Consider the following 24,941-nt stretch of genomic DNA (forward strand, 5'->3'; position numbering starts at 1 on the left):
TGCACTCCAGCCTGGGCAACAAGAGCGAAACTCTGTACAAAAAAAAAAAAAAAAAAAATTCGTTTAGAAATGTTCCCCGAGCTGAAATTTCGAAAAAGGAAGAAGCGGCGAAAGAGCTTGAGGGGAAAAAGTGGAATGTACAATTCTGCGAGTGTTCGCGAATTGGCTAAACGAATTCGTTCATGGTGTTGTTGTGCACCGAAATAACGAGAAAAAGAGGAAAAAAAAAAGAAAAAAGAAAAAAAACAATTACAGCATTCAGTTGTAATGTGCACAGTTGACACACATCCTCATATGCAGAAAAATACACAGAGGCATTTCTCTCTCCGTTGGGTTTTGTCTTACATGTCTTGTTTAAAAATGGCACTTGTGGATGACGCGCACTTCGCTGGGTGTGATATGCTGTCATCTGTCTTCTGCGTTACACGTAAAAGCTGCTTCAGGAATGAATTGAAAAAGGGTCTTCTAAAATGGAAAACATGAAACTCCCCCTAATGACCCATATTACGAATGAAACCATCCAGGTGCTGTCTACCTCACAGGTCATAACCGACCAAGCTATGTGTTTGGCCCTTCCACGGGTTACACTGACGCAGTACACCATTCAGCGGTTAGTCAATTTATCACTTTTTCTCTGTAATTTTTTATGGCGTGCTTGATCGCGTCTTCCGCTAATAAACTGCAATGAATTTTAACTGGAGGTAAACTCAAGTGGGAAGCAATGTCGTTGTTTTTAATTTTGAGCGCTTCGTCGATGGTCTTCCCCTTTATCAATTCAGTGGCGTAAGAGCTACTAGCAATTGCGGAGCCACATCCAAAGGCCATAAATCGCGCGTCTTTAATCACATTGTCTTCGATTTTTAATTGCAATTTTATGACATCACCACATGATGCTTTACCTACAATGGATGTCCCAATATTTTTTTCACTCTTATCGAACGAGCCAACATTTCTGGGTTTATTAAAATGGTCTTTTACATTATCACTGTAGCTTCGGGCCGCACATGGGTAACAACCATTTTTCAGGATGTTTCCATTTACGCGCCGTAAGCACAGGGGTCCTGTTCCCGCCTCTGATAAGGCTGTCCCTCTTCCTTTGCAAAGCAGCGAAAGGAAAGTAGCCATCATAATTGGTTTTAACTGCAATTGAGATGGAGATAAATGTTGCTTATCTGGAAAAGGGGGAAAGAAATTCTTTTTCTTTTTTTTTTTTCCGGTTTAACTAATGCCCAGTGACATGGAGCAACCACTTCTTCCCATACATGGGGTTCATTATGTAATGATGTATGTAGTAACGTATAAATGCTGGGTGATGGCTTAAAAAAAAAAAACAAAAGGGTTAAGCATCTTTCCTTCACGATTTAAAAATAGCATTTTTGTAAAATTTCAAATTGTTTAGTTCTTTTTCTTGTAATTGTAAGATAAGCGATTGAACTGCTGGCAAAAAATAAACGCGAATTAATTCACCAGAAAAAAAAAAAAAAAAAAATTATCCCGATGTTGAAAAAAAAGAAAAAAAAGAAATTGGGACAAAAAAAAATATTTATTGTAACTTTTCCCTTTGCTGGGCAACAGAGAAAGAGAATGAAAAACGTGAGGAGTCAAATTGGGAATACTAAAATTACGTCAATTTTGAACAAAAGCATGCTTCTTCTAAGGGCAATTTGGTATTTGTAAATAATTTGTCATTAAAATACAAATGCCAAGCCAGAAAAATGTGCGCGCTAAATTAAAAGACTGCATTTCAATCCGCCTTTCTTCGGAGAGGAAAAAAGAAGAAATTCCGATAAAATGGCATTACGTTTCATCACTTGATGTGGTATTACCGTGCATGACGCCAAATGGTACGAAGTGACATAAAATCGTATTCGTCGAAAGGGTCAAATGGAGTAAAAGGGAAAAAAGAAAAAAGGCATCAACCCTTCGTTAAATTTGATCAATGCGTTTATATGGGCATGCAAGGGGAGGGAAATAAAAATAACGCGAAAAGAGACCGCGCAGGTCTACATAACTGTGGATTGTATTACCCACATTATGACATCATTTTGCCGTGTTATAGTTAAAAGGGTGGGAAGGGGGAAGGAACAAAAATAATGAGAAATATGATCAAACATATGTAATTTGGCGCAACGCATATGAATTGTTTTAAACGAATAAAAGACACACCCCTATTCGTCGCAAAAAAAAGCATTTTCAGCGCGGCGAACCCCAACAGTGGGGAGATCCTCTTCACCATTCACCATAAAAGAGAAAATTTTCTTCATAATAATCTCTCAAATTTGTTATCCTGAAATGGATGCTCCGCTAGCGAGTGAAAGAAAAACGATTCGGGAAAAAAAAAGCCAAATGTGATCACATCACATCTCGAATATCTACAGCTGCTCTGCCCCCTTTTTAAAGAGAAAAAAAAAATAAAAGCTCCCCCTTCGTGAAGGAATACATTTGTTGTAGACATAACATAAAGGACCCTCTCGCGGAACCATATGTTGAAGCGTAAAAATATTTGCCTACTTCGGGTCTCATTTTTTCGTCCCCATAATGGCGCATATATGTTTTATGCTTAATTAACACCACCTGATGAGTAGCAAAGTGGGAGAATTCCACCTCCCATTGGCCTACTTCGTACCCATTTTATGTTCATACATTTATATTTGATCAGCGGGAAAGAAACCCACATTTGTTTTTACCTTTTAGTTAAGTATGAGTTTGCACGAAAGGAGAGAATCAACAAGTCTAAGATGCAGACACGTGTAATAAAATAAAAAAAAAAAAAAACTTCCATAAGTAAGATTTCAAAGGTGAATGCATATTAAAAAGGCACTTGTGTCGATCAGTTCATTTGTAATCGCGCATGTGTTTTTTTTTTTCGCGCAGTAGCAGTGGCTGTTGGCCAAAGGATGCTCCTTAAAAATATGCTCACGTTTTCCGATACATAAGAAAAAATTATACACGCACTTCTTTGAATTAGAGAGAGAGAAAAAAAAAAAATAGGACGAGATGGAAAAGGGAGTAATCTCAGCGGCGAGGGACACGGATGTTTGGGAAAACCATTCCGAAAAATTTCCTGTTCCGACGAAGCTTCGGCTCTGGATCTAGCTCCTGCCGCTTCCCCCTAGTTGATCGCAATCGGCTCGGTGATTTGCATGAGGTACTTCACTACCCCCTGGTCGTATTCAGAGGGGTTCTGCTTCAGCCTGGGGAGGAGGGTCTTCCTAATGGTGTCGTGGTATTCATTGATGTCTCTAATTTCTTGAGCCGTCAGTAGAGAAAAATCGAGTAATTTTTTTTCATACGGATACAGAGTTAAATCTTCGAAGGAGTAGAACTCGGCGTTCTCTGTTTTCTTTTTGCTAATTACAAATTGCATGTTCTCGATTCTCACACCAAATTTATTTTCGAGGTAGTATCCAGGTTCATTAGAAAGTACCATAGCAGGTTTCAGTGGAGTGCCAGCTGTTGGTGAGATGGAACACCCACCTTCATGGACGTTTAAGAATAACCCTACTCCATGTCCAGTTCCGTGATTATAATCGAGGAAGTGTTTGAATAAATTTTCACGTGCAATAAAATCTAAGGCCATAGAATTCGTGTAGTTGGCAAATATGACTTTTCTTAAATGAAGGTGTCCTTTAAGTACTAGGGTGTAGATCTTCTTTTCTTCTGCTGTGGGTTCTCCAAAGTGCGTGGTTCTAGTTACATCGGTGGTTCCGTGTAAGTATTGTCCTCCGGAATCAAGGAGAAAAATACTTGGCGTAATCTTCGAATTTGTTGATTCAGTAACTTCGTAGTGAATGACTGCAGCATTTGGTCCGCTGGCCGAAATCGTTGCAAAGGAGGGGAAGATAAAGTTTGGTTTGGTGGATCTGAAGTAATCCACTTTATTCTTTAACGACATTTCCGTTTCGTTAAATAACTCTTTGGTTTTTCTCTTCTCATCACACCAGTGAAAGAATTGTAGAAGTGCCAATGCATCCAGCACATGTGCCTCTTTCATGTTCTCTATTTCGACGTCGTTTTTAACTGCCTTCATGTGAAGAACGGGAGATTTTTCCAGCAATATTTTGTCCTTATCAAAAAGCATGTAGATCATCAGGTTGATATATGGGCTCAGAGAAATTTCGTATTTTTTCTGCGAATCAGATTCTTTTTTGGTGACTTCCTTGGTGGGGAGTGTATGAACTACGCTTGTGTCTTTGCCTGCCTTAGTGAGTGCCATCGTTTTCGACGAGACGTTGTCCCTTAGGTATTCCACCACCGTTTCGTACTCCTTGACAGTCACGTTAACTGTGTTGAGGTGTCTGATGGAACTCTCGGATAGGTTCTTCGATACAGTGAATAAAATCATTTTTTCAAAATCGTCCTTTTCCCTATTGTACTCGAAGTAGAGGTAGGCATAGAAGAGAGGAGAAAAGGTGTAGTCAAATCCACGTAGGTTTAAAATATAAGCAATTTCATCTAACTCGGAGAGTAATAACCTATCCACATTTGTAGTTTCAAAGGCATATATTTGTCTTAATTCTTCTAATTTCTGACCGGAACATGCACCGTTATATTTTCTGTCATGTATAAACACCAGCTTGTTATTCACTTCATAGTTTTGTAATTCTACTAGGGACTTTTCTAAAATTAGGAAGTTGATATTTTCATTTTTTACAATTTTGTTCATATCATTTTGGTAAATCACTTTTTCTTCCACTGTTTTGTCTGGATAAGTAGACTCTATTTTCTTCTTTAACTTTTCATAGAAAGCGACACTGGTGTTTTTACCATCGACGGCAATATTCTTAAATTCAAGAGATGCAATTGTTTCGTATATTTCATCTGGGTTGCTAATTCTTCGAATTCGGAGGGAGAAAATGTCGTGGTTTAATTCTCTGTTCGCCTGTAATTCGTATAGTGCATTCACGTATATAATTTGCTTGTCCTTAGTCAGTATTAAGATACCGTCGGCTCCACTGTAGTTGCTCAAATAATATATTTTTTTGTCCTTGTCGTTTATAATTTCTGAGTTGTGTTCATCGCTATTTATTAGGATGTACACATCGATGTTGTTTTCCTGCATTACTTTCTTCAGACTTGCGAGTCTCTCTTCGATGGGGACTGCCATGGTTTCTCTATCTCCTCGTTGATCGTCACTCTGTTGTGATTGCTTCGGGGGCTCCTCTCTCTGCTGCTGCAGTTGCGAGGTCCTTTCTGGGTCCTTCCTCGCGCTCGCCTGCCTGGAGTCTCCTGCCGCGCTGGAGATACCTTCACCGTTGTGCTCATAAATCTGAGGGAACTTTTTCTTGAAGTACGAGGCGACTGACCTGTTCGAATCTCCCTTCGCGTCTATTTTGTGCTTCCCGACGTGACTAGGGTTGTTGTGGCATCCGTTGCTGCTTCCGTTGCTGCTTCCGTTGCTGCTTCCGTCGCTTCCTCGGTTGCCGCTTACGATGCCGCCTACGTTGCCGCCTGCGTTACTGCTTCCGTGGCCGTAATTGGTGTACTTGTGTATCGAACTGATGTACGCAGAAACGTAGTTAACCCTTTTCCCTTTGTAAAAGAAGTTTAAATGGAATACCATTAAAGAAGAAAGCGTGTAGAAGAGGGAATTCACACGCATATTTGGTAGAAGGGGTGGGTGACGAGAAGTGGGGGGTGGATGTGAAGGTGCCGTGCACCAGTTGGTGCCCCGGTTTGGTCAGCGGTCGCTGGGTGGGAGGTGTATGTGAAGGTGGGGGGGAGGGGGGTGCCCCGTACGGAGAAGCTTAACTGATTAGTAGCTCAACCGCTTGGTAGCTTAACCGGTTGGTTGCCCCAATGCCACCCCCTGAATAACCATATGTCACGCCTGTGCGAGCAACGCTGCTGCAATGCACATAAAACGTGTTGACGTAAATTTTGGAAAAAACGTGCCGCACAAAAAGTTGCCGAGGTGACTCTTTAAAAGGCTAAGCTAGGCTACGCTAGGCTAAGCTAAGCCAAGCGCCGCTTCGGTATATACAGTTCACTCTGGCCGACCTGGGCGCGGAAAATATATGTAGTACCATGCAGATTAATATACGTATGGCATCTAAGCACGTACGGATTCTGTACATGCATAGATGTACTTACGCGCAGGTGAATATATAACTATATAAAACAAGATTGTAAAAGAAAAAAAACAAATAAAAAATGGTTGAAAAAAATTAAAAAGTGGTCGAAAAAAATAGCGAAAAAAATAGAGGGGGAAAAAAAACGTTCAAGAATGCCAGTAAGTAGCAAAGAAAAAAAACGTAACGAATGGCTAAAAACAGAGATATATACATTCATTTATGCAATTATAGTAAATGCCTGTGGCAATATTTATATATATACAGTATGTTGCATAACTTTAATTACTAACCTGCAGTAACCGCGTGGTGTAACGCCGGCGAGAAAAGAAAAAAAAAAAAAAACGATTATTTGATTCTCGACATTTTTAATAAGCAATAATAAAAAGGAAAAGTGCCATATAGTATGGTACGCTTCTTCCTCCTTCACTTTTTCCCCACATACGGGTGCATCTGCGGAAGAACCCTTGGGGGGCGGCGGCTTCTATATACTACATCCCATCGATTCGAACCCTCCTCTGTAGTTCGAATTCCTAAAGGGGGCACCCCACCATACATAGATATATATATTACATACATGTACACATAACATATATATTTTATATGCATGTGCCAGTACAACTGCTCCGTGCACTTCATCTTTCTATCAAATTGTAATTGTTGCACTTCGAGACGCATACAACGCCATGTAAATTCACTAAACCACTAGTGCTGCAAAATTGGGATTAACTTTCACTCCTGTGTGGGGCCGTTAAAGTGACCGTCCCTCTCGTTGCTTCCTTTTTTCGGAAAAGGTTAGGAAGATATGAAAGCAGTGCCCCAAATCAGATGAGCATCAACCGGTGATGTGACCGCACGCACGTTCGTATTGATTGCTCTACACAATTTGGGCAAAATTGGCATATACGCAAGTGTACAAAATGGAAGGGTAATAATAAAACTCTCTGTTCTGACAAAAAAAAAAAAAAGAAAAAGTACCATCGTAATGGGGCACCAGGAAAGAGTACTATGTTAATCATAGCACATCATAGAAGGGGGATAAATGCGGCCGAAAACCTTTATTGCATAACTTGGAGACTCACAGAATAATCGGTTTGGATAAAATTTTGAACCACATCCAGGATGCCCGCTGCTTTAATCTTTCGCAAGTATGATGGGGCCATATCTTTCGTAGCTGCTACATTCTTATCGGGGTGTTTTTATACCCTATGTTAGCAGCACAACTTTAGGGAAATATTTTCATGTATTAGCGGCCAAGGTGGAGTAAAGTTGTCATTTCCTCCTCATATCACGAAAGAAGTTCATCATGTTGTGGCACATGTACCTTTCTGCGTTCGCATGGACCTATGCACCTACATGTACGATCAGATCGCACTTCGGAAAATTATTATCTAAAAAGAGGAAAAAGTGTATGGGTTTTTAACGCTCCATGTGCATATCTCTTGAGCCCAACCGATGAATAATTTCACCCCCCTTCCCCCCGAGGGATGGAAATGATCTATCTTCTTTCCCTATAGTTGGTTTCACTATTGAAGGTGTTATCTATTCTGGGGCCACACTGTTATATTTTGTTGTTACCCGTTTGACTGACAGGACAGGTAAAAGTGTTTTTTCTCACCGCTTCTCCATGCGGTAATAGTATTTCCTAAGGCACCTCATGGATGACCCTTCTGGGGGGGATGTGTACTGTATTCGTGTTCTCCCCAACTGAGTTATGTCTTAAGCGGTGAATTTTTTTTTCTTTTTTTTCTCCTATTTTTTTTTTTTTGTGGCTTCTCCCTTGGGGTGGAAACTTTCCCCAAATGGGTTTTACTCTATGTGGAGGTAGCTTCCAAACAGTTAAAAGAAGAAATGTTCCTTAAACGGGTTGATAATTCCGAAACGGCATTTGCTATGTGTAGGTACCGGCGCACGCATGTGAAGAAGAGAGCGTTGCATGGTGTATGGGGGGACAATTTTCACCCTCATGACGCACAGACAGGCGTGTGACTACGACAAGATGGGAACATAAAGAACTATTTGTGGATACCATTCGAATGGTTTTATTTAGCAAAAGATAAAAACTTGTTTTGACAGAGTTTTTCCCCTTTTCTCGTAATTGACGACAAACTCTGTCCACTCCAATGGAATAAATTTTTCCAATTTTATTTAAAATTAAGCGCATCCACTGGGTACTACTCAGAATGATAATTTTGTATGAACATACATTACAGCAAATTAAGTCACAGTTGTCATGACACAATTTTGTGAGATTTTTTTTCTTCATATGGCATGAGTTAAACCATGGATGTGTTTTTACATCCCTCAGGGAATATCTCTTCTGGTAATTTACATTGAGCATATTTCGAATTAAATTTTTTGCGCCTTCTGAAATGTGCGGTTCGAAATGGAGTAGACCTTTTATAATTTCCTGGAAAAGTACATTCAAATTGGTATGATTAAATGGCAGCTTGTGATTGAGTAATAAAAAAAGGATAACGCCCAGGGACCATACATCCGTTAATTCTCCATGATATTTATTTCCCATTAATATTTCTGGAGAGGTATAAAATGGGGACCCACATGATGTTGTTAAGAGATTATTTTTTTCATACACAGTGGAGAGACCAAAATCGATTAACTTTATATTTTCATCATCATCCAGTAAAATATTTTCTGGTTTCAAATCCCTATGAACAACATTAAATTTGTGTAAATAATCCACTGCACTGATTAACTGGTAGAAGATTCTCCTCGCTGTATCTTCATTTATTCTTCTCTTTCTTTTATAGACATATGCCAATAAATCTCCGTTGGGAACATACTCTAATATCATATATATATTTTTTCCATCTTCATATGCTTCATATAATTTACATATGTGATTATGGTCCATCTGTTCATGTATTTTTATTTCCTTCATTATTTTTTCATAACTGATTAATCGTTGTAACCTTTTTTTGTTTAAGATTTTTATTGCCACTATTTCGTGTGTGTGTATGTGAATTCCTAGACAGACTTTTCCGAACGTCCCCTTCCCAATTTGGCTTGTTATTATGTAGTCTTTTCTCAGTTCTTTGCTCTTTTTCATCTTCACTGCTATAATTTTGTACCTATGTGGGTGTTCCCTCCCCTCCGTCTTCTGGTTTTTCCGTTCTGTTTTCTGTGCGCTTGGGAGGTGGGGTGGCTCCTTCATGGGCTGTTCCTCACCAGAATTATTTTCATTGGATAACTCCCCGGTGGAGTTCTCCCCACAACGGATGCCTCTTCTTTCACCCTCCACTTGGAGAGACACCAATTTCGTGATAGCCTCTTCTTGCAGCCATGTTTTATTCAACAAAATGGTTCTGACTTTGCATCTCTTTATGCTATTAGTGGGGTGGGGGGGTTCCCCATTTATGCTCACAGATTCCGCTGCCTCGGCGCTGTTTGCCTCTACAATTTTCTTAATGAACACATTTTGTGTGCCTTCTTTTGTCCCACATTGGTGTTTCCCCCCCTTAAGTGTGCAACTTTTTACATTTTTCACTTTTTCGTCAGATAACATTTGGCATTCCTCTCCCCTCGCCGCGCCCTTGCTGGATGTTCCCTGTTTTTCTTCATTTCGGGATCCACCATATGGGTGACCTTTTTCTGTTTTCCTGACCTGGTCAGATAATAATATGCATTTTTTCTCCTTCTCAATTTGGCATTTCCTATAGAATTGGTTTTTCCCCTTTATTTCTTCCTTAGAATGAAGGGTTAGGCCCCCCTTTGGTGAATTTCTTCTCATTTTACTTTTTAAAATTGTGCAGGTTGTGGGAGGGATAACTCCCCTTGCCGATGGCTGTAAATGGGTGTCTCGCTGGGGGCCTTTCATGTACGCTGTTGCAACCGTCGCATTTTTTCGCTCATTGCGGTGTCTATTTTTACTTTCGGCTTGAGTTCCGCATTTATGCATGGCGTGAATCCCATTTTTGTGTCCCCCCTTTTTACCGTTGCCCCTTTTCATTGTTGCATTCTTTAGCATACTGGACACGGCGGTACTGCAGCTGCTTTTTCCGAAGCTCGCTCGGGCCTCGACTCCCCGTAAATTCCCATTTACCTGATCTTTTTTTATAATACCCATGGGGCACACCTTACAGTTTTTCACTTTATTTATATGGATCAGTGTGCAGACGGTCCTTTTTCCCTGTTGCTTAGTCAACATTTGAAGAGTGTTATTATGCACATGTCGATAGTGTGCTTCGCTTATTTGTTTCTCATCTTTGACGTGAATTTCGTTTTTACTAACATTGCAAATTATGGTGCGTGCATTTTTGCTAAGTGATAAGATGCTCTTCTCACTTGGGGGCTCCTTCTTATGTGAGGAAGGTTTTTGTATCTTTGTATTGTTGTTCTTTATTTCGAGTAAATAATTTACATGTCTTTTTTGTGTATAAGTATTATTACGAGTGCTGTTTTGCTTTTCTATCTGCAGGGAGGTAATTGGAATGTGTTCTTTCTCTCCACTCGGCATAGGTAACTTTGGATTAGTATCGACAGTCCTGGTCATATTTTGAAATGCTCACTGGAGTGGCGACACATAAAATGGGTTGACGTTTTAGCGGGCCACTACACTCATATATGTAAGTAAAAAAGAAACAATTTGATTTTCTTATAACAGAAAGGAAGAATGGCCTTTTTGTAGTTATACTATGGAAGGGGGGGGGCGAATAAAAAAAAAGAAAAAAAAAAAAAATTTGTTCGTAGAAAAGAACCCCAAATGAGTGTAACTATTAAGAGTTGTGCTTTGTGATGTACCTAAATGGAAACTTCCTTTCTTTTTTTTTTTTTTTTAAATGTAACTTTCTTATAATTTCCCATTTTGCCATGATATGTTACCCCAATTTTATTTTATTTTCGCAACCATTTTGTCCATTTCGACACACATGAATAGCCTAACATGGGGCGTAATTTTCCTGCCACTTTAATTTTCAGAACATTGTTACGGGGAGGTGCATAAAGGCTAATAGAATTCGAATGGCGCATACATTTGGGAAGCTTCCAACATTTTGGGGTGGGGTGGCGATAATGAAGAACGGGCGCTGCCCCCATCCTTCCGAAATTGGAAAACCTCAATTTGTTATTACTGCGTGTGCAGTGCCACGCTTTAAAATTGTGTCTGCTTTGTTTTTCTCAATTTTAAATTTAAAAAAAAAGCGAAGAAAAGGAAAGAGAAGAGCAGCAAGGCGGCGAATACAGCAACGCAAACAAAGGGGTGACTTATGAACGTGTCGCCCGAACGGAGGTCGCAACCAGGTTATAACTAACGCATTAGCAAGTTGCACGCGGGTGGATAAGAGTGGACATTTTGCGAGAGCTCCTCGAGGTGGTACCCATTTCGATGATTCACTATGCAAAAAGACAACCCCCACACGTAAGGGATGGCAAAACCTTTGTAAATATTTCTTCCCAATTTTTTTTTAACCCTGTACTATACCGAATTGTTTACTTATACGTTGAGTATGTTTTAAAAAATTGCTTTGCTCTCATGGGGGGGAAATTAAAATGGAAAAACTTTTTTCATTACTAAATGGGGCACTCTTACTGGACAAGTTGGTCACGTGCTCTTAACATCCGCACCACATTAAATAAAAAGAAAACATCCATAATATGGTAGTTCCAATCATATGAATGTGCAATACAGCGCCATGAAATTAAAATTTAGCATTTTTCGATTTAAAGAGAGTGAACCAGTTCTCCCCTTTGGAGAAATGGCGGATAAAACAATTGCCAAGATTCTCTGCGTGGGAGAAAAATACTTCCACCAAAAGGGGACTTGTCAGCCGAATGGAACATGTGAGATGCGCAGCCCTGTCGACACGACATTGCGAGTAGAAGGTTGCTAATATATACGTACTATAATATATACCTATGGGGTTACCCTCTTTAACGATGTGGTTTTTTATGCCAAAAGGGGGAAAAGGACAAAACCTTTTTCGAATTAATTTTCTGGTAAATTTGAAAAATTGGCAAAACCGTTTCTCATCCACAAAACGGTATTTCCAATTCGCCGTGAGAAGAAAAAAAAAAGTTATCAACAAAATGCACCAAAAAAAAAAAGCTGAGGAGGCGTATTTTCCTCTCACCATGACAGAGTCGCGTATTGCAGCGCAGCATTTTGGCTGCACCTTGACCTCATCATTTTTTACTACCCTGTTTTGCGCCCTGATATAACATGTTGCCTACAATTTTGTCCAATATGTCATATGATATTTGAGGCAGCCAAAAAAAAGGTTCCAAAAAGGGTTGTTCCAAAAAAAAAAAAAAAAAGTTTTAATAATCTGAAAAAGGGACAATATACCTGCCATTAATTCTTCTGCAAATACTTTAAAGCGCATTTCAAATGCGAGTGAACGATACGCTATACATGAAAGTTGTTTTTGTAAATAATATTTTTTCAAGCATGACAATTTATTTGGGAGGAATAGGCATATAGTACCCCCCACCCCTTGAGGTTTGTAAGGAGAATAGAGTAACGGCAAATTTGCCGGAAGAAAAGTAATCCGTACAAAAGTCAAAAAGGGGGAGTAAAAAGTAAAAAAAAAAAAAGAAAGAAAAAGCATCAAATTAACGTCGGCGTTAACGTATCGTGATGCTTCAAGCGCGACCATGCCAGGTGGGGGATAAACAAGAGCCAAGTAAAACATCGCACAAGTAGAAATTTGTAGAAGGTCCGAATTGGGCTGAGAATTGCGGCACGTGTGATTTTCAGTGGTGGGAAAAGTTGCAGCACTGGTTTCTGCGCAGTAGGGAATATAATTACTTCCCCCCCGGGATAGAGAACATTTCCCAGTTGTAAATATCCCCTGGTTGCAACAAAAAGTGCGTTTAGGCTTCACACGTGAGGAACTCAAGATGGAAAACTCGTTGAGCACCCCCGCCAATCGCGTCGTCTTGGTGGCGCTGAGGAGTTCGCTAAACAGACACAACATAAACTTCGTAGACGATGAGAATACGTACAACTCGGAAATATTAAAGAGGCACTTGAAAGATTTGAAACTGCTGAAGGAAGACATAATAAGAAAGAGGAACCAGTCCAAGGATGCCATCCGAAATCACCTTGAATCCTTCTTTATCAGTGAAGGGGGCAGGAGTTGCAATTTTGACGTCCTCTATGATAAGTGTTTGAATATCATTACGAGGTACTTGCTCGCATATAAAGAAATAAACGACATTTTGTTGGGAAGAAAAGTGAGTAACGGCAGAAAGGTAGGAAATCCTGCAAAGGGTAACACATCGCCAGGGAAAAGAAGTAAGGGAGGCAAAAGCAACGTCAAGGGTGAGGAGCCACAAAACGGAGAGGGAAACAAGAGTCTGCTGTACGATCTGATAAATAAAAAGTTGCTCATTTATAATAACAAATTTCTGTTTGACTATGATGAAGATAGTGAGATCTACACGTCAAGTGAGGAGGAAATCCTTATCGAGGGGAGACCCCTAAAGAAGAAAAACAGAAGTGATAAGCTTTCCAAAATCTGCGGAAGCGTGGAAAACACGAATGAAATGGACCCTCTGCCAAGTGCCATAATGAGGGACCGCCATAGAGCAACCCGCAGGTGGGCCAAAAGGGAAAGAAAAGACAACGTTGTGAGAAAATGCGAAAAAAGAAGAATCAACCTACTTAACAGGTACCCCCTCTATCTGAGGGACCTGATCAAAATTGTAAAGGTCGCCAAAAATAGGGAAAAAAAAAATCTCCAAATTAGTTTCTTAAAAAAATATGGGGACGATGTAGATAGAAACAAAATGAAGACCCTCTTTAATAAGCTTTACCTGTGGAGGTGCTACATGAACAATAAAGGTTACATCGAGAAGAAGAAAAAAAGGATGCTGTATAGAATTGTGAGACATAACATGTTGAAGCATTTTTACAAAAACCATGATATTTTTTTGGAAAAATTAGTTAAGAAGAAAAATCAATACAACAATTTGAGCGTGGAAAATGTGAAGAAGTTATTTGTCTCGCATGAATGTAGTGGGAATGCTTCATCAGGAAAGTACAGCAAAGAGTGTAAAGTGTGCAAGGAAAAAATGAAGATGCTGTTTTATGTAACCATTTATGAGAACTTGAATTATTCGTCCGTTTTGAATAACCACAATGTGATGGCCTTCAAGGAGAGGAATCTTCTGACGCACCTTCTTGTGAACAAAAAGGAGAAAAGAAAAACAGTTAATGTGAATTATGATATTCATTTTCATCCGGATAAACACATTTACATGTTGTCCAAAAATGACATTTTCTGTGATGTGCTTCATGAGAATTATTTGAAGAACAGGTTTAACGATTTATTGCAGAGGATTAAGGATGGAAGTAAGGGGTACAACTTACTGTATGTCATTTTTAACAAATATAAGCATAAAAACTTTTTGAATTTAAAAAAGATTAAAAGATATTTTGACGAACGTAATAGCAACACTTCAAGTAGAACGGGCAACGTCAGTACGAACAGTATGACTTACAAAGGGGATCGCCTTTCCCTAAGGGATTCCTTCTATGATATTTTAAAAAGTAACATCATTAAGGATGAAAACAATTCGAGTATTTTTTTCGATAAGCTTTTTCACTCCTTCTATAATGTGCTGTACTCACGTACGTACAACGCGCCCAGTAGGAGCAATTTCCGGTCGTCCAAGAAAAAAGAGATAGAACTGCTCAACGTGGATGATCACAATTCAGACTCTGATGACTTCATGCTAGTTGATTCGGCCAGCGGGTTTGTTAAAGAGCCCACTTATAAAACTGGTACAAATTTCATGATGCAGGTTAAGTACAAGAAGGTGCAGCAAAGCGCCATGAAGGAGCTTCAGCAAAAGTACCTCAATGTGAAACAGATTAGTGATATTGATGACCGCTACATAGAGGATGGCGCTTGGCAAAACAACACCCTGTCCAATTACCACTACATGGGGTGCGTCCGCACAAAGGGGGGTTTCTCTCAAGACAAGCGCTTACCTCAGGGAGACGAAGAGTGCAACAGTTTGGGAGCATTCGAGAGGTACTTAAACAAAATAAACGAAGAAGTGGCTATCGTCGTGAATAGCGATGACAGTGATGAAGATATGCTGTGTAGCCACGGAAAGGAAAAACTGCTGATGAACTATTTGAAGGGGAAAACACATCGAAGCGGAAGCGAAATTGGATACAGGAACGAAAACGTAACACTGGAAAGGTGTAGAGTGGAGGATCTAAAGAAGAACATAATTGTGCATCCTCTGATTAACTCCAAGTGCATAGGGTTTAAAATAAATGTTAACGACATTGCAAATAGGAACCTAGACGTGTACTGCGTAAATAATGGAGAGTATGTAAAGGCATACAAAAATACAATCAGTTATTTGAAGAACCAGATAACTCCAGAGATGAAGAAAAGCTACACGGAGTTTCAAAATCTTAAGAGTAAGATTAAGAAGAAGGAGGTGAGGATAAACGCTGTCAACGATTGGTTAAGCAACAAAGGTTTGGGAAAGAACCAAGCGTGCTACATAAATAGCGGCCAAACCGATAGCGCCGGGGCGAAGAAGAACAACACCGTCACCGAATACATCGTCGTGATTGAGGAAAACGTGCAGGAGGAGAAGTACAAAATTGATATTTACAACTACGCAGAATTAACTGCCTACATTGTAAACTCGAAGGAGGAGAAAAAAAGAGAATTCTACTGGAACTTCATCAGGAACGAAATATATTCTCACAAGTGGATGAACAAACTGCAGTTCAAAATTCAAAACTATAGCAACATGTACGTTAACAGCTTTTTTAAAAAAAACCACCTGAGATCAATCAAGGAGTACCTCTACGGAATAATAATAAACCTGTATTATCAGAATGTCTATGATGTTTCCCTGAACATCCAGCTGAGTAAGCACTATGGGCATTACGACCCAACCAAGGAATATGTGCTGAAAAATATACATCAAAACTTGAATGAGCTATACCAAAATGTGATGAAGTGCATCCAAAGTGATATTCTAAGTAGCACGTGCTTTATGGACACGAGAAGAATGACAGGGGAGCAAGTAAAATGCAGAATTAATGACTACTTGATGAATTACCGCTGGTTGGAATGCCATCCGAATGATGAAGCGAAGGAATCCTTCCAAGGAGAAAGGAAAAAAAATATAGACGATATGATTTGCAGATACAGAACGGTGCTGCTGTACTATCTGCTCTACATTTATCCAAAATTTCTGTACATACTAAATATTATTCAAATTAAGAATTTCAAAGAACAGATTAAAAATACCTTGCCTGATAAGGATGATCAGCATGTCCAGGACGCACAGAAAGATTTTACTTCCCAAAAGAAAATGCTCCGAAAGGCGAAGAACAATCATGTCGATGTGGTGAAGGAAGAAGAGAACGAAAATTTCCCCGATTTTTATCTCCCCGTTTATGTAAAAAATGCAAAAAGTATTCTAAGTTCGTTTGATTTATCAAATATTTTGCTAGCCAACTTTAACGAAAATTTTGAAAGGACCCTCTTCCAGAATCTACTGAGTGGGCTGATCAAAATGGAAAGCGTAAAAGATGAAATGCATCCTACTTGCTTAAAAACCATGGAGCATTTTGTAAAAAATGAATCCTATTCCATTAAAAAGAGATTAACCAATTCGCAGTTGGCTATGGTGTTTGCCGTCCTGAATGCCTACCTCTGTTTTGCAACAACACAGCATTCGATCTTCTTCAATGCGGAGAAGTTGGGCAGATTCCTTCTTCACAAAAATAGCAAAGTAGAATTCGAACGATACAGAAAGTTGACCTCCCAGGGGAAGAGCTATTTCCCCGCAAACTTTCGGCGCCGTTTTTTGGAAACCTTCCTGCTAAAGAAGGAGCAGAATTTTATCGCGTCGGACAAACTCAAGTGCAAGCTGATGATTTACATTCTGCTCATCCAGCTCTCCCTTATGGACAACGCCTTGCCCGTGCAGCTAACGCTCATTAATAGGAACACCGCCGCTCTCCTCACCCGGCTCAACTTCTCCATCGTCGACAAGTCGCTGGTGACGTTCAACTTGAACGCGTAGTGAAGAGAACCGCAGTGGAGCAGAGCCAGAAGAGGCGACGCGAAGCAGGGGGGTTTCCACAGGGAAAGCCTACCCAGTGAAAAATCCACCCATTGAGGAATCGCCTTACACAGCGTTATGTGCACAGCTGTGCTTCTCAGCGAGCGTTCCAGCAGAGTCTTCCCCGCGCGCCCCGTCCATATGCACACACACATAGACACATTTCACACTTATCTGTAGCAGCTCATTTTTTTAATTTCTCCACGAGCGTATATATGGACAGTGTAGATCACGCAGCCCTCCACTTTCCGATAACAAAAACTGCTAATGTTTTACGTTTTTTTTTTTTTAAAAGGGTTGTGCATACTGTATGGTACGGTACGAAATGATGTGATAACAAAATTTGATTCTTTCTTCTTTAACCCCCCATTTAATGAATCCAAAAAGGGGAGTCCTCTTCGGTTACTCTCCCGGATGGGGCATAAACAAAATGTTACGTGGTTGACATAAATGTGGTCCGCGCCGATGGGAGGAAGTGTGCCCCGCAAAGAGTTTACTTTTGTAGGCGGCTATCCCAAATGGGAGAATTATGACACGTCTGACTCCTTCCCTACCTCTGCGCACTGGGCACATCAACCAGAGGATCCTTCCGTTTTTCTAAAAATTTCCTCGTACTTAATTTCTTTAGTATTTCCATTCACATATGCAATTATTCCCTGTGAAGGAGGCAGCAAAATGGGGATGTCACCAGAATGAAGCGGGATGATGAGCGCCATCGCCACTGTAATTTGATGACCCCAACTTAGGGAGACAGGATGAGGGGGTTTCCACTTGCTTTCGCAGTACAGAGCAGCTAATGTCATACCTTCTTTTTAACACTCTCGCATATCCTGCAAATGATCGTTTTGTCCTTATCACTTAGGGGTATGTTTTCCTCCTTTATGAACACGAGTGAGAATCCGTGTTCCGCGTCCATGTCCCCTGAATGGGCAACAAAAGGGTGGATAATGTGAAATGGTGCCGAGAGAGCTTCCACCATGGGGGGTGCGCTTCGCTTCGCATCACTTCTCCTAACTTCACCGCATCATTGCATAGCTTCGCAGACGCGGAGACGCCTACCCATTAACATACAAGTCCACTGGGCCACTAAAACCTACCCCTGTACACCACAAAATCGGCGCCATATTTAATGCCATCCGATGTAGTGAAGTTCCTACTTAGGTCAGCCAAGACGATGTTCCTCAAGGCATTTCTGCTCGTCATGGGGGTGGAGCGAGTCGACAGGACCTCTCTCCTCCTCTAACCACAGTCGTATTCTCTTTCTAACGAAAAAGAAAAACAACTTTGTTACTATAACTTGTTATGAACTTTGGGACGTACGCAGAAGATACTGCAATTTTTGTTGATCATTTTTCTGTGCGACGGGGAATGCACAAATCGGGGAGGGGCCGCTGTGGAGGGGCATTTTGTCCCTGTAGAAAATCCAACCTGATGTGGAAGAAGCTACAAATTGTTTGCGAATTATACAGAGATTCTTTTTGTGACAGAAAAAATGGGGCATTTTTTTTATAGGGAATTCCGAGTGATCAAAATGTAACCACGTGGGAAACAAAAGTTGTGTACAAATTTGGGAAGGGCAAAATATGGTTCGCCCAATTTGAAATGTGCATATTGGGGGGGAGGGGAGGTCTTCCCCACACAAATGACAATATGATTGAGTATTACTAAAAAAAAAAAAAAATTAAGGTGGGCTCGTGGAGGAATCATCCATGGGGCCGCCTATCTCCACTTCGTAGCAAAATGTAAGCGCACGAAGGCTGGCCACATTTTTTGTGTACAGATAGGCCAATTTCACCAAGGTTTTTTTTTTCTTGTTTTTCTTTTTTCTTCCCTGGGAGTGCAACCACCCAGCTATCTCCGCTTTTTGCCCTTTGCGCCACCGTTCTGCGTTGGCTGCTTAGGAGGCTTTTCCATAGGAGAGGTACTCCTCCTCGGTGGCAAAGATAGCCTCGACTTTCCTGCCGGCGAAGGTTCTACCCTTAAATGTGTTCAAAGCATTCTGCGCCTGATCATTCGATTCGTACTCACAAAATATTTTAACGGCATAGGCATCAGTTAAGTTATTATCAATGGCAATATTTATGTTTAGGAGGTTTCCAAATTTCGAGGCTTCCTCTTCTATTTCTTCCTTCAGTGTCTCGTCAACTTCGCCTTTCGTGACGAGATTGGATAGGCGAATAATCCTAGACGTGTTATTACTTAGACCATGATTAGAATGTGCTAAGTTTGCATTCGATTTTGAAAGGGTATTGCCATCATCATTATTGTCGTCCTGACTATCACTGGATTTATGTTTTTTTAAAATATCAGGTGCCTGCACGATTACACCACTTCTCTTGTCGACCTTTTGCAGAATTAGGGGGGCCGTAATACCTTGCTTGTCTTTTCCCAGCCCTTCTCCCTTTTTCCATCCCATTTTTTCCATCATCCTTGTAGCAAAATCTTTTTTGACTGGAGCTGCTACTTCACTTGTGTCATTTGTTACTTCTTTGTTTTTCTTGGTGTAATCATCATTACTTGGATCGGATAATTTCGTCCGATTAGCAATTTCGTAAAATTTATCACTCGTTTTGCTTTCCTTCTCATATTCTTTATCGTCATATGAAGGTTTGTCCCTTTCGGTCCGCTCCCTGGGGTTGTATTCCCCCCTCGCAGAAAAGTTCCTTCCGCTTACGTCGTAGTGGTTATATAGGCTACCTCTATTCCGCTCTTTCTCCTCATCATGTAGTAGTGGCATTCCACTATTTGTGTAACTCCTGTTGTTATGATCAGAATCGAATGGGAATTTACTTGCAGCAGTGGCACCATTTGGTTGGTCATATCCATAATAATTTTTTTTCCGATCATATTCATTATGTTCATTTTTACTGTCCATTTTGTTTGTTTCTTCCAAATGTCGTTGCTCTTCTAGCTTTTTCTTCTGTGCAGCTAGCATGATTATTTTTTTCCTTTTTCTTTCTTTTATAATTTTGTTCAAATCGTTTGGTTTGTTCGGATCATAATCTTCATTCGCGTTTGCGATGAAGTATTTTTCGTACAGATCGGTTTGGAAATGATCAGTCGAAGGGGGTGCCGGTTCCCTTGCACCTGCGTTGTTTCTGTTACTGCCACTGTTGTGGTCTTGTAACTTTCCCTTTTTTATGTTCACTTCGATGTTTGTAGTTATTTCCACTTTTGCAGGAATTATCTGACCATTCAGTTGATTTGTGGAGGTATTTTGTTCTGGCCGAATATTACTGCGTTGAATTTTGTGCAGTCTGTCACTGATTTTTTTTAAGTCATCCTGTACTGATTTGTTTATGTTAATTATTTTTTCAATGTGTGCGTCGTCCTTTCCCTGTGTTTTCTCCCCATTGGGAGTATTTTTTCCCCCGTTTGAGGTGGCCCTCTCTTCATTACGTCTTACATCACGATCGATGTAAATGTCACTGTCACAGCTATCTTCAGCTGCGCCGATATGGTTATGCTTGGGATATTTCTCTGTCTCATCTTCCCTGTCATTTTGATCACTATGCATTTCTTTATTCACATTTTTTATGTTTGCAATTTTCTTTTGGATAATGGCTGGTGTGATGAGAAATTTATTTATTTCAATATAGTCATTCTTTTCTGCTTCACTGGAACTATTTTTGTCGTTATTTTTCCCAATTTTGTTGCTGTTACTTGATACTGGTGGGGGTAAATCGCCATATAGGCTATCCATTTCGTTGTCGTTAAAAGGAAAAAAAAGAATCGCATAAGAATGGGGGGAAATTACAAAATGCCCGGCGAATTTTTGTCCCTGCCTATTGGAAGGAATCTAATTTGGAGGGAAGAAGCAGGAAAACAACTCCAATGGTCATTCGCCCAGGGTACGAAGGGAAAGGCGGCATGGGCACGGACCCATGTTAAGGGATGAAAAGCTTTTCGAACGGAACATAAATATCCACAAGCGTACCCATAAGTGGGGTACGCGTAAATGAAAAAGTTGAATGTCCCTTGGGGCTGGTCATGTCATGTCCTGTGTTTTTTTTTTTTCTTTCTTTTCCTCCCCCGGTGTCGACGCGAAAAATATTCCTTACGCGCTGCGCCAAGCGGGGTTACTAATCCGTATGCCGCGTTATGAATAATACTCGCATGTAAATAATTATGAATTCGTATGTGAATATATATGCCTTCTTCTTACCCGCCATCATTTTGCATTATCCCGGCACTACCAAGTGGGACAGCCCTAACGAAGTTAGCATCCTTCTGGTGAATATTTATTCGTGTGCACGAATAAACACGAAGAAGAGAAGGACGTATTGGTCAAGGCGTGGCAGCCATGGAATGGAAAATGGCACAGAGGAAAATCGCTCCTAAAATGTGTTCCTCATCACAATTAGCATATATATTGTTTTTTTAACTGGAATATTCTTTCATACAATGAGTACATTTTGGAAAAAAAAAGAAAAAAAGAAATTACAGAAAAATGAGGCAAAATAACAACCTGTTATGGTGCTGGTACACAGCATGGAAAATTTGCTGTGGAGGGGGCAAACTACCTTTACGCTTGCGAAGACATCTTAGGCGCTCTCCAAATATATATACCTGTGGTGTGGACGTGAGAAGTATTTCCAGCTTGAAGCGAATTGTGCAAAAAATGGTTTGCTTTAAACGGCGGCGTGAGTGATGCCAAATCACGTGTTAACACAAAAAGGGATGGGGGTGGATGGGGAGAGGAACAAATGGGAGACGCCACCAAGTGGCGGAACGCAAAAGTAAAACAGCCATGTACATACAAATGTACCTTTTGGTGAATATCAAATAAGAAGACTTTAAAAAAAAAAAGTTACAAAACAGTGAAATGGAAAAATAAAGGATACAAAGTGGGAGGGTTAGTCCAGGTAGGGCCAGCCCACCATGTAGGTGACACAAATATATAGTGCGTCAAATTAAGAAATCTCTAAATTGGGGGAGCTGCTCCTGTTAATAGGGTTTCGTGAATGGTTGTGACTCTCCATATAATCGGCGTGCACATTAGCTAGGGGTCTATCGCTATGTAGGTTATACGGCTGGGGCAGCGCACATGATTTCTTTTCCGTTTCGAAGAAGCCTCGGCCATTTGAGTTCGCAATCATAATGTTACTGAACGGAGGGCCCCTTTTCATTCTGTTATATAAGTATCTGTTCGTACGATTTGTCGCGTGATTTGTCTTGTGCATGCGGTAGAGGGACCCACGATGGGTGTCATTTGTGGCTTCACCGGGGTAGCCACTTTCCCTTTCGTAAAATTGGTTACACATGGTCGTCCGGAAGTAATCGTGGCTTGCAAATTCTTTGTTATATTGGGGGGGCAAAAACGGAGGGGGGTATGTCGGGTGGTGGTGTGCATTCTGCTCGCAAATCGCCTTGGGGTGCGTAGCGTTGTAATGTGTAACGCTGGAGTGTATAGCGTCACATTTTGTAACGTTGGGGTCTGTGATGTAGCCACAGTGCATCTCGGAAATGGAGACATCGTGGGGAGTGCCACTTCCGTAGTTCTCGGTGTGCTCACGGTTGTAGGAGCTTCCCATACTGCTAGCACCACCGTAACAGGTATTTCCATTCATTATAGGCGCTCCAACATAGGCACCACTTTTTCCCTCACGCGTACGCACACCAGCCGAGTCATTACTATGCAGGTTGGTCATTTTGTGAGCTCGGACTGAATTTACGTAACTCAAGTTTTTAAACCTATAATTTGAGGGTCGTCGAGAGGATACATTGGCATAATTGCGTGCACCTCTCCATCTGGGGGGAACGTGGATTTTCCCATACGCTCGATGGTTGTTATTTTTATTAGGGGTATCGTAGGGGGTAGCATTTTGGGAAGAGACATTTCTGTGCCATGTTTTGTTTGCATTTTTTCCTTCCTGTGTTCTGGTTGACGATGCAACGTTACGTAGCCAATCGGAAATGGTATGTTCATTATGTTTGCCAGTGTTCATTGTACTCTTATTAGTTTCTCCCCCTTCTCTGTTCTGATTGCTACTCTCGGCTAACTGCGAGTCGGCAATGTTGTACAAATCTTTGTAGTTAATAAAAACGAAAGGTATAGCTGGGTTCTTAAATACTTTGAACAATTCCGAGCAGATGTTCACCCCTGCGTTCATGTACACTGCATGTTTTTTGTCGACATATATATCTATATTGGGCGTTAATTCGTTTTTCACATTTGGGAAGAGCACGCTGGCGTAGTAGAAGATCTCTGTCTCGTTCGAGCTCACATTAATAATACACCCTATTATCTTTCGATTCTGAAGGCACAAAACAGACGAAACACTTAAGTAGAATTCACATTTGAATGCATGCACAGTCAATACATCATCTTGTAATTTCATCAATTTCCCTATTTTTTCTATTGATATATCCTCTTTCACACTTTCGGGGGCTCCAATTAATCTTATTCTACTTTGCTTCCTGAATTGATTTTTTTCTTCCGGGAAGACACACTCTGCTGATTTGTCCATCATCGTATTTGCTGCTATATCTTCGCTAAGGGGCTCTCCGCTAACCTCTCCGTTGGTCTCTCTGTTGCTCTCTCCGGTAGTTTCCCTTTTGGTCTCCCCGTTCGTTTTGCTGTTCACCATTCCATCTTCTGAGTCGTCACTGATGATCTCCTGGATGGTTTCTTTCGTGATGTCCACACACCCCTTTGCGCTCTTTCCACCCTCACCGTGCACACTTCCGTTGTGCGCATCTGCGTTTTGCCCCTCCTGCTGATCGATTTCTCCAGGGCTACCCGGAATGGGCACAAATGGATCGCAAACAGGTTGTTCACCGTCATCGACACTACTGTCTTCAAAGGATTGGCCAAATTCCTCGACATATTCATCCCTGTCGAAGCCCTCATCCTCGGAACAGTCGACACTCGATTCGTTTCCCTCACCCTGATCGGCTTTTAAAAAATCCACAGAAGTATCATGCTTTATCATCTCAGAGGCACCATCTTTATTTTGGCTAGCCATGTCGAAATAGGCCATTCTGGTTGCGAGCAACAGCTCGTCCACTTGGTTTTTCCCATCGATGATTATTTGTCCCTTATAGTGTTTATCTAAATATCTGGCAACAGGACCTTCTTCTGCTTTTTCTGCTCCTTCTACTTCCTCTGTCGTTACTTCGGCTATCCCTTCTTCCGCCGCTAATTCTTCTGTACTCTTCAAACCTCCCACATTTTCATTTTCATATAAATAAATTAGGTGATCTGGATCCACGTCTTTATACTTACCATAATTACTTTGTGCTGACGATGGAACGGACAAATTGTCTTCATAGTCCTCCATTACCATGTTTTTTACCTGGTCGCCGCTCATTAAAAGTTCGGTCTCTCCGTCGTCATCCTCCAATAGGGTGTTCTCTTCGTCGAAGTTGTCTTCCTGCAATTGGATAGGCTTGCTAGATTTGCCTCTGTTCACAGGGGGAGGGTTTCTTCCTGTACACCTTCCGCTTATTAGCATGATTCCTCTAGCGTCACCCATTTCGTCGTCATCACCATGAGGTGAATATTCCATAAAGTTCACGTGGGACCCCTCCTGGTATCTCCCCTGTATATCCTCCATATATTGCGCGTCCTCCACTCCTCTCTTCCGCTTTCCCAAATGGCCATCGCTGCCACCAATTCGGACATACACAAGATTAGTGTCTATCACCATGGAGTTATCACTAATTGGAAAAATTTCACATCCTTCCTTGGAGTTACTTCCCCCCTCAATGTTTCTCTTCATGGGGTGGACGTCCTGGCTGCTACTGTCTACCATTTGGGGGTCATTTCCCTCCTCGGGCCTTTCCAGAAAATTTTCCATT

At 40.9% G+C, this 24,941-nt stretch overlaps 8 protein-coding genes across 8 annotated transcripts; 2 read left to right on the forward strand and 6 right to left on the reverse strand.

Annotated features, from left to right (window-relative positions):
• Window positions 1-615: 615 nt before the first annotated feature.
• On the reverse strand, window positions 616-1,128 carry C922_00239 (nitrogen fixation protein NifU; the record flags this gene model as incomplete). The annotated part of the gene is made up of 1 exon (XM_008815856.1): window positions 616-1,128. One exon carries the CDS (start codon window positions 1,126-1,128, stop codon window positions 616-618), a length of 513 nt encoding a protein of 170 aa, XP_008814078.1.
• Window positions 1,129-3,112: 1,984 nt separating this feature from the next.
• Window positions 3,113-5,563, reverse strand: C922_00240 (xaa-Pro aminopeptidase; the record flags this gene model as incomplete). Its single annotated transcript, XM_008815857.1, has 1 exon — window positions 3,113-5,563. The coding sequence occupies one exon, from the start codon at window positions 5,561-5,563 to the stop codon at window positions 3,113-3,115; it is 2,451 nt and encodes an 816-aa protein (XP_008814079.1).
• Window positions 5,564-7,685: 2,122 nt separating this feature from the next.
• Window positions 7,686-10,584, reverse strand: C922_00241 (CAMK/CAMKL/AMPK protein kinase; the record flags this gene model as incomplete). Its single annotated transcript, XM_008815858.1, has 2 exons — window positions 7,686-7,738; window positions 8,088-10,584. The coding sequence occupies 2 exons, from the start codon at window positions 10,582-10,584 to the stop codon at window positions 7,686-7,688; spliced, it is 2,550 nt and encodes an 849-aa protein (XP_008814080.1).
• Window positions 10,585-11,701: 1,117 nt separating this feature from the next.
• On the forward strand, window positions 11,702-11,920 carry C922_00242 (hypothetical protein; the record flags this gene model as incomplete). Its single annotated transcript, XM_008815859.1, has 1 exon — window positions 11,702-11,920. The coding sequence occupies one exon, from the start codon at window positions 11,702-11,704 to the stop codon at window positions 11,918-11,920; it is 219 nt and encodes a 72-aa protein (XP_008814081.1).
• Window positions 11,921-12,929: 1,009 nt separating this feature from the next.
• On the forward strand, window positions 12,930-17,099 carry C922_00243 (hypothetical protein; the record flags this gene model as incomplete). Its single annotated transcript, XM_008815860.1, has 1 exon — window positions 12,930-17,099. The coding sequence occupies one exon, from the start codon at window positions 12,930-12,932 to the stop codon at window positions 17,097-17,099; it is 4,170 nt and encodes a 1,389-aa protein (XP_008814082.1).
• A 611-nt stretch (window positions 17,100-17,710) lies between these two features.
• Window positions 17,711-18,341, reverse strand: C922_00244 (tRNA intron endonuclease; the record flags this gene model as incomplete). Its single annotated transcript, XM_008815861.1, has 3 exons — window positions 17,711-17,794; window positions 17,944-18,059; window positions 18,236-18,341. 3 exons carry the CDS (start codon window positions 18,339-18,341, stop codon window positions 17,711-17,713), a joined length of 306 nt encoding a protein of 101 aa, XP_008814083.1.
• A 694-nt stretch (window positions 18,342-19,035) lies between these two features.
• Window positions 19,036-20,841, reverse strand: C922_00245 (hypothetical protein; the record flags this gene model as incomplete). Its single annotated transcript, XM_008815862.1, has 1 exon — window positions 19,036-20,841. One exon carries the CDS (start codon window positions 20,839-20,841, stop codon window positions 19,036-19,038), a length of 1,806 nt encoding a protein of 601 aa, XP_008814084.1.
• Window positions 20,842-22,051: 1,210 nt separating this feature from the next.
• On the reverse strand, window positions 22,052-24,895 carry C922_00246 (hypothetical protein; the record flags this gene model as incomplete). The annotated part of the gene is made up of 1 exon (XM_008815863.1): window positions 22,052-24,895. One exon carries the CDS (start codon window positions 24,893-24,895, stop codon window positions 22,052-22,054), a length of 2,844 nt encoding a protein of 947 aa, XP_008814085.1.
• Between the last annotated feature and the right edge of the window lie 46 nt (window positions 24,896-24,941).

Source organism: Plasmodium inui, assembly GCF_000524495.1.
Source record: "Plasmodium inui San Antonio 1 unplaced genomic scaffold supercont1.1, whole genome shotgun sequence".
Classification (NCBI taxonomy): domain Eukaryota; phylum Apicomplexa; class Aconoidasida; order Haemosporida; family Plasmodiidae; genus Plasmodium; species Plasmodium inui.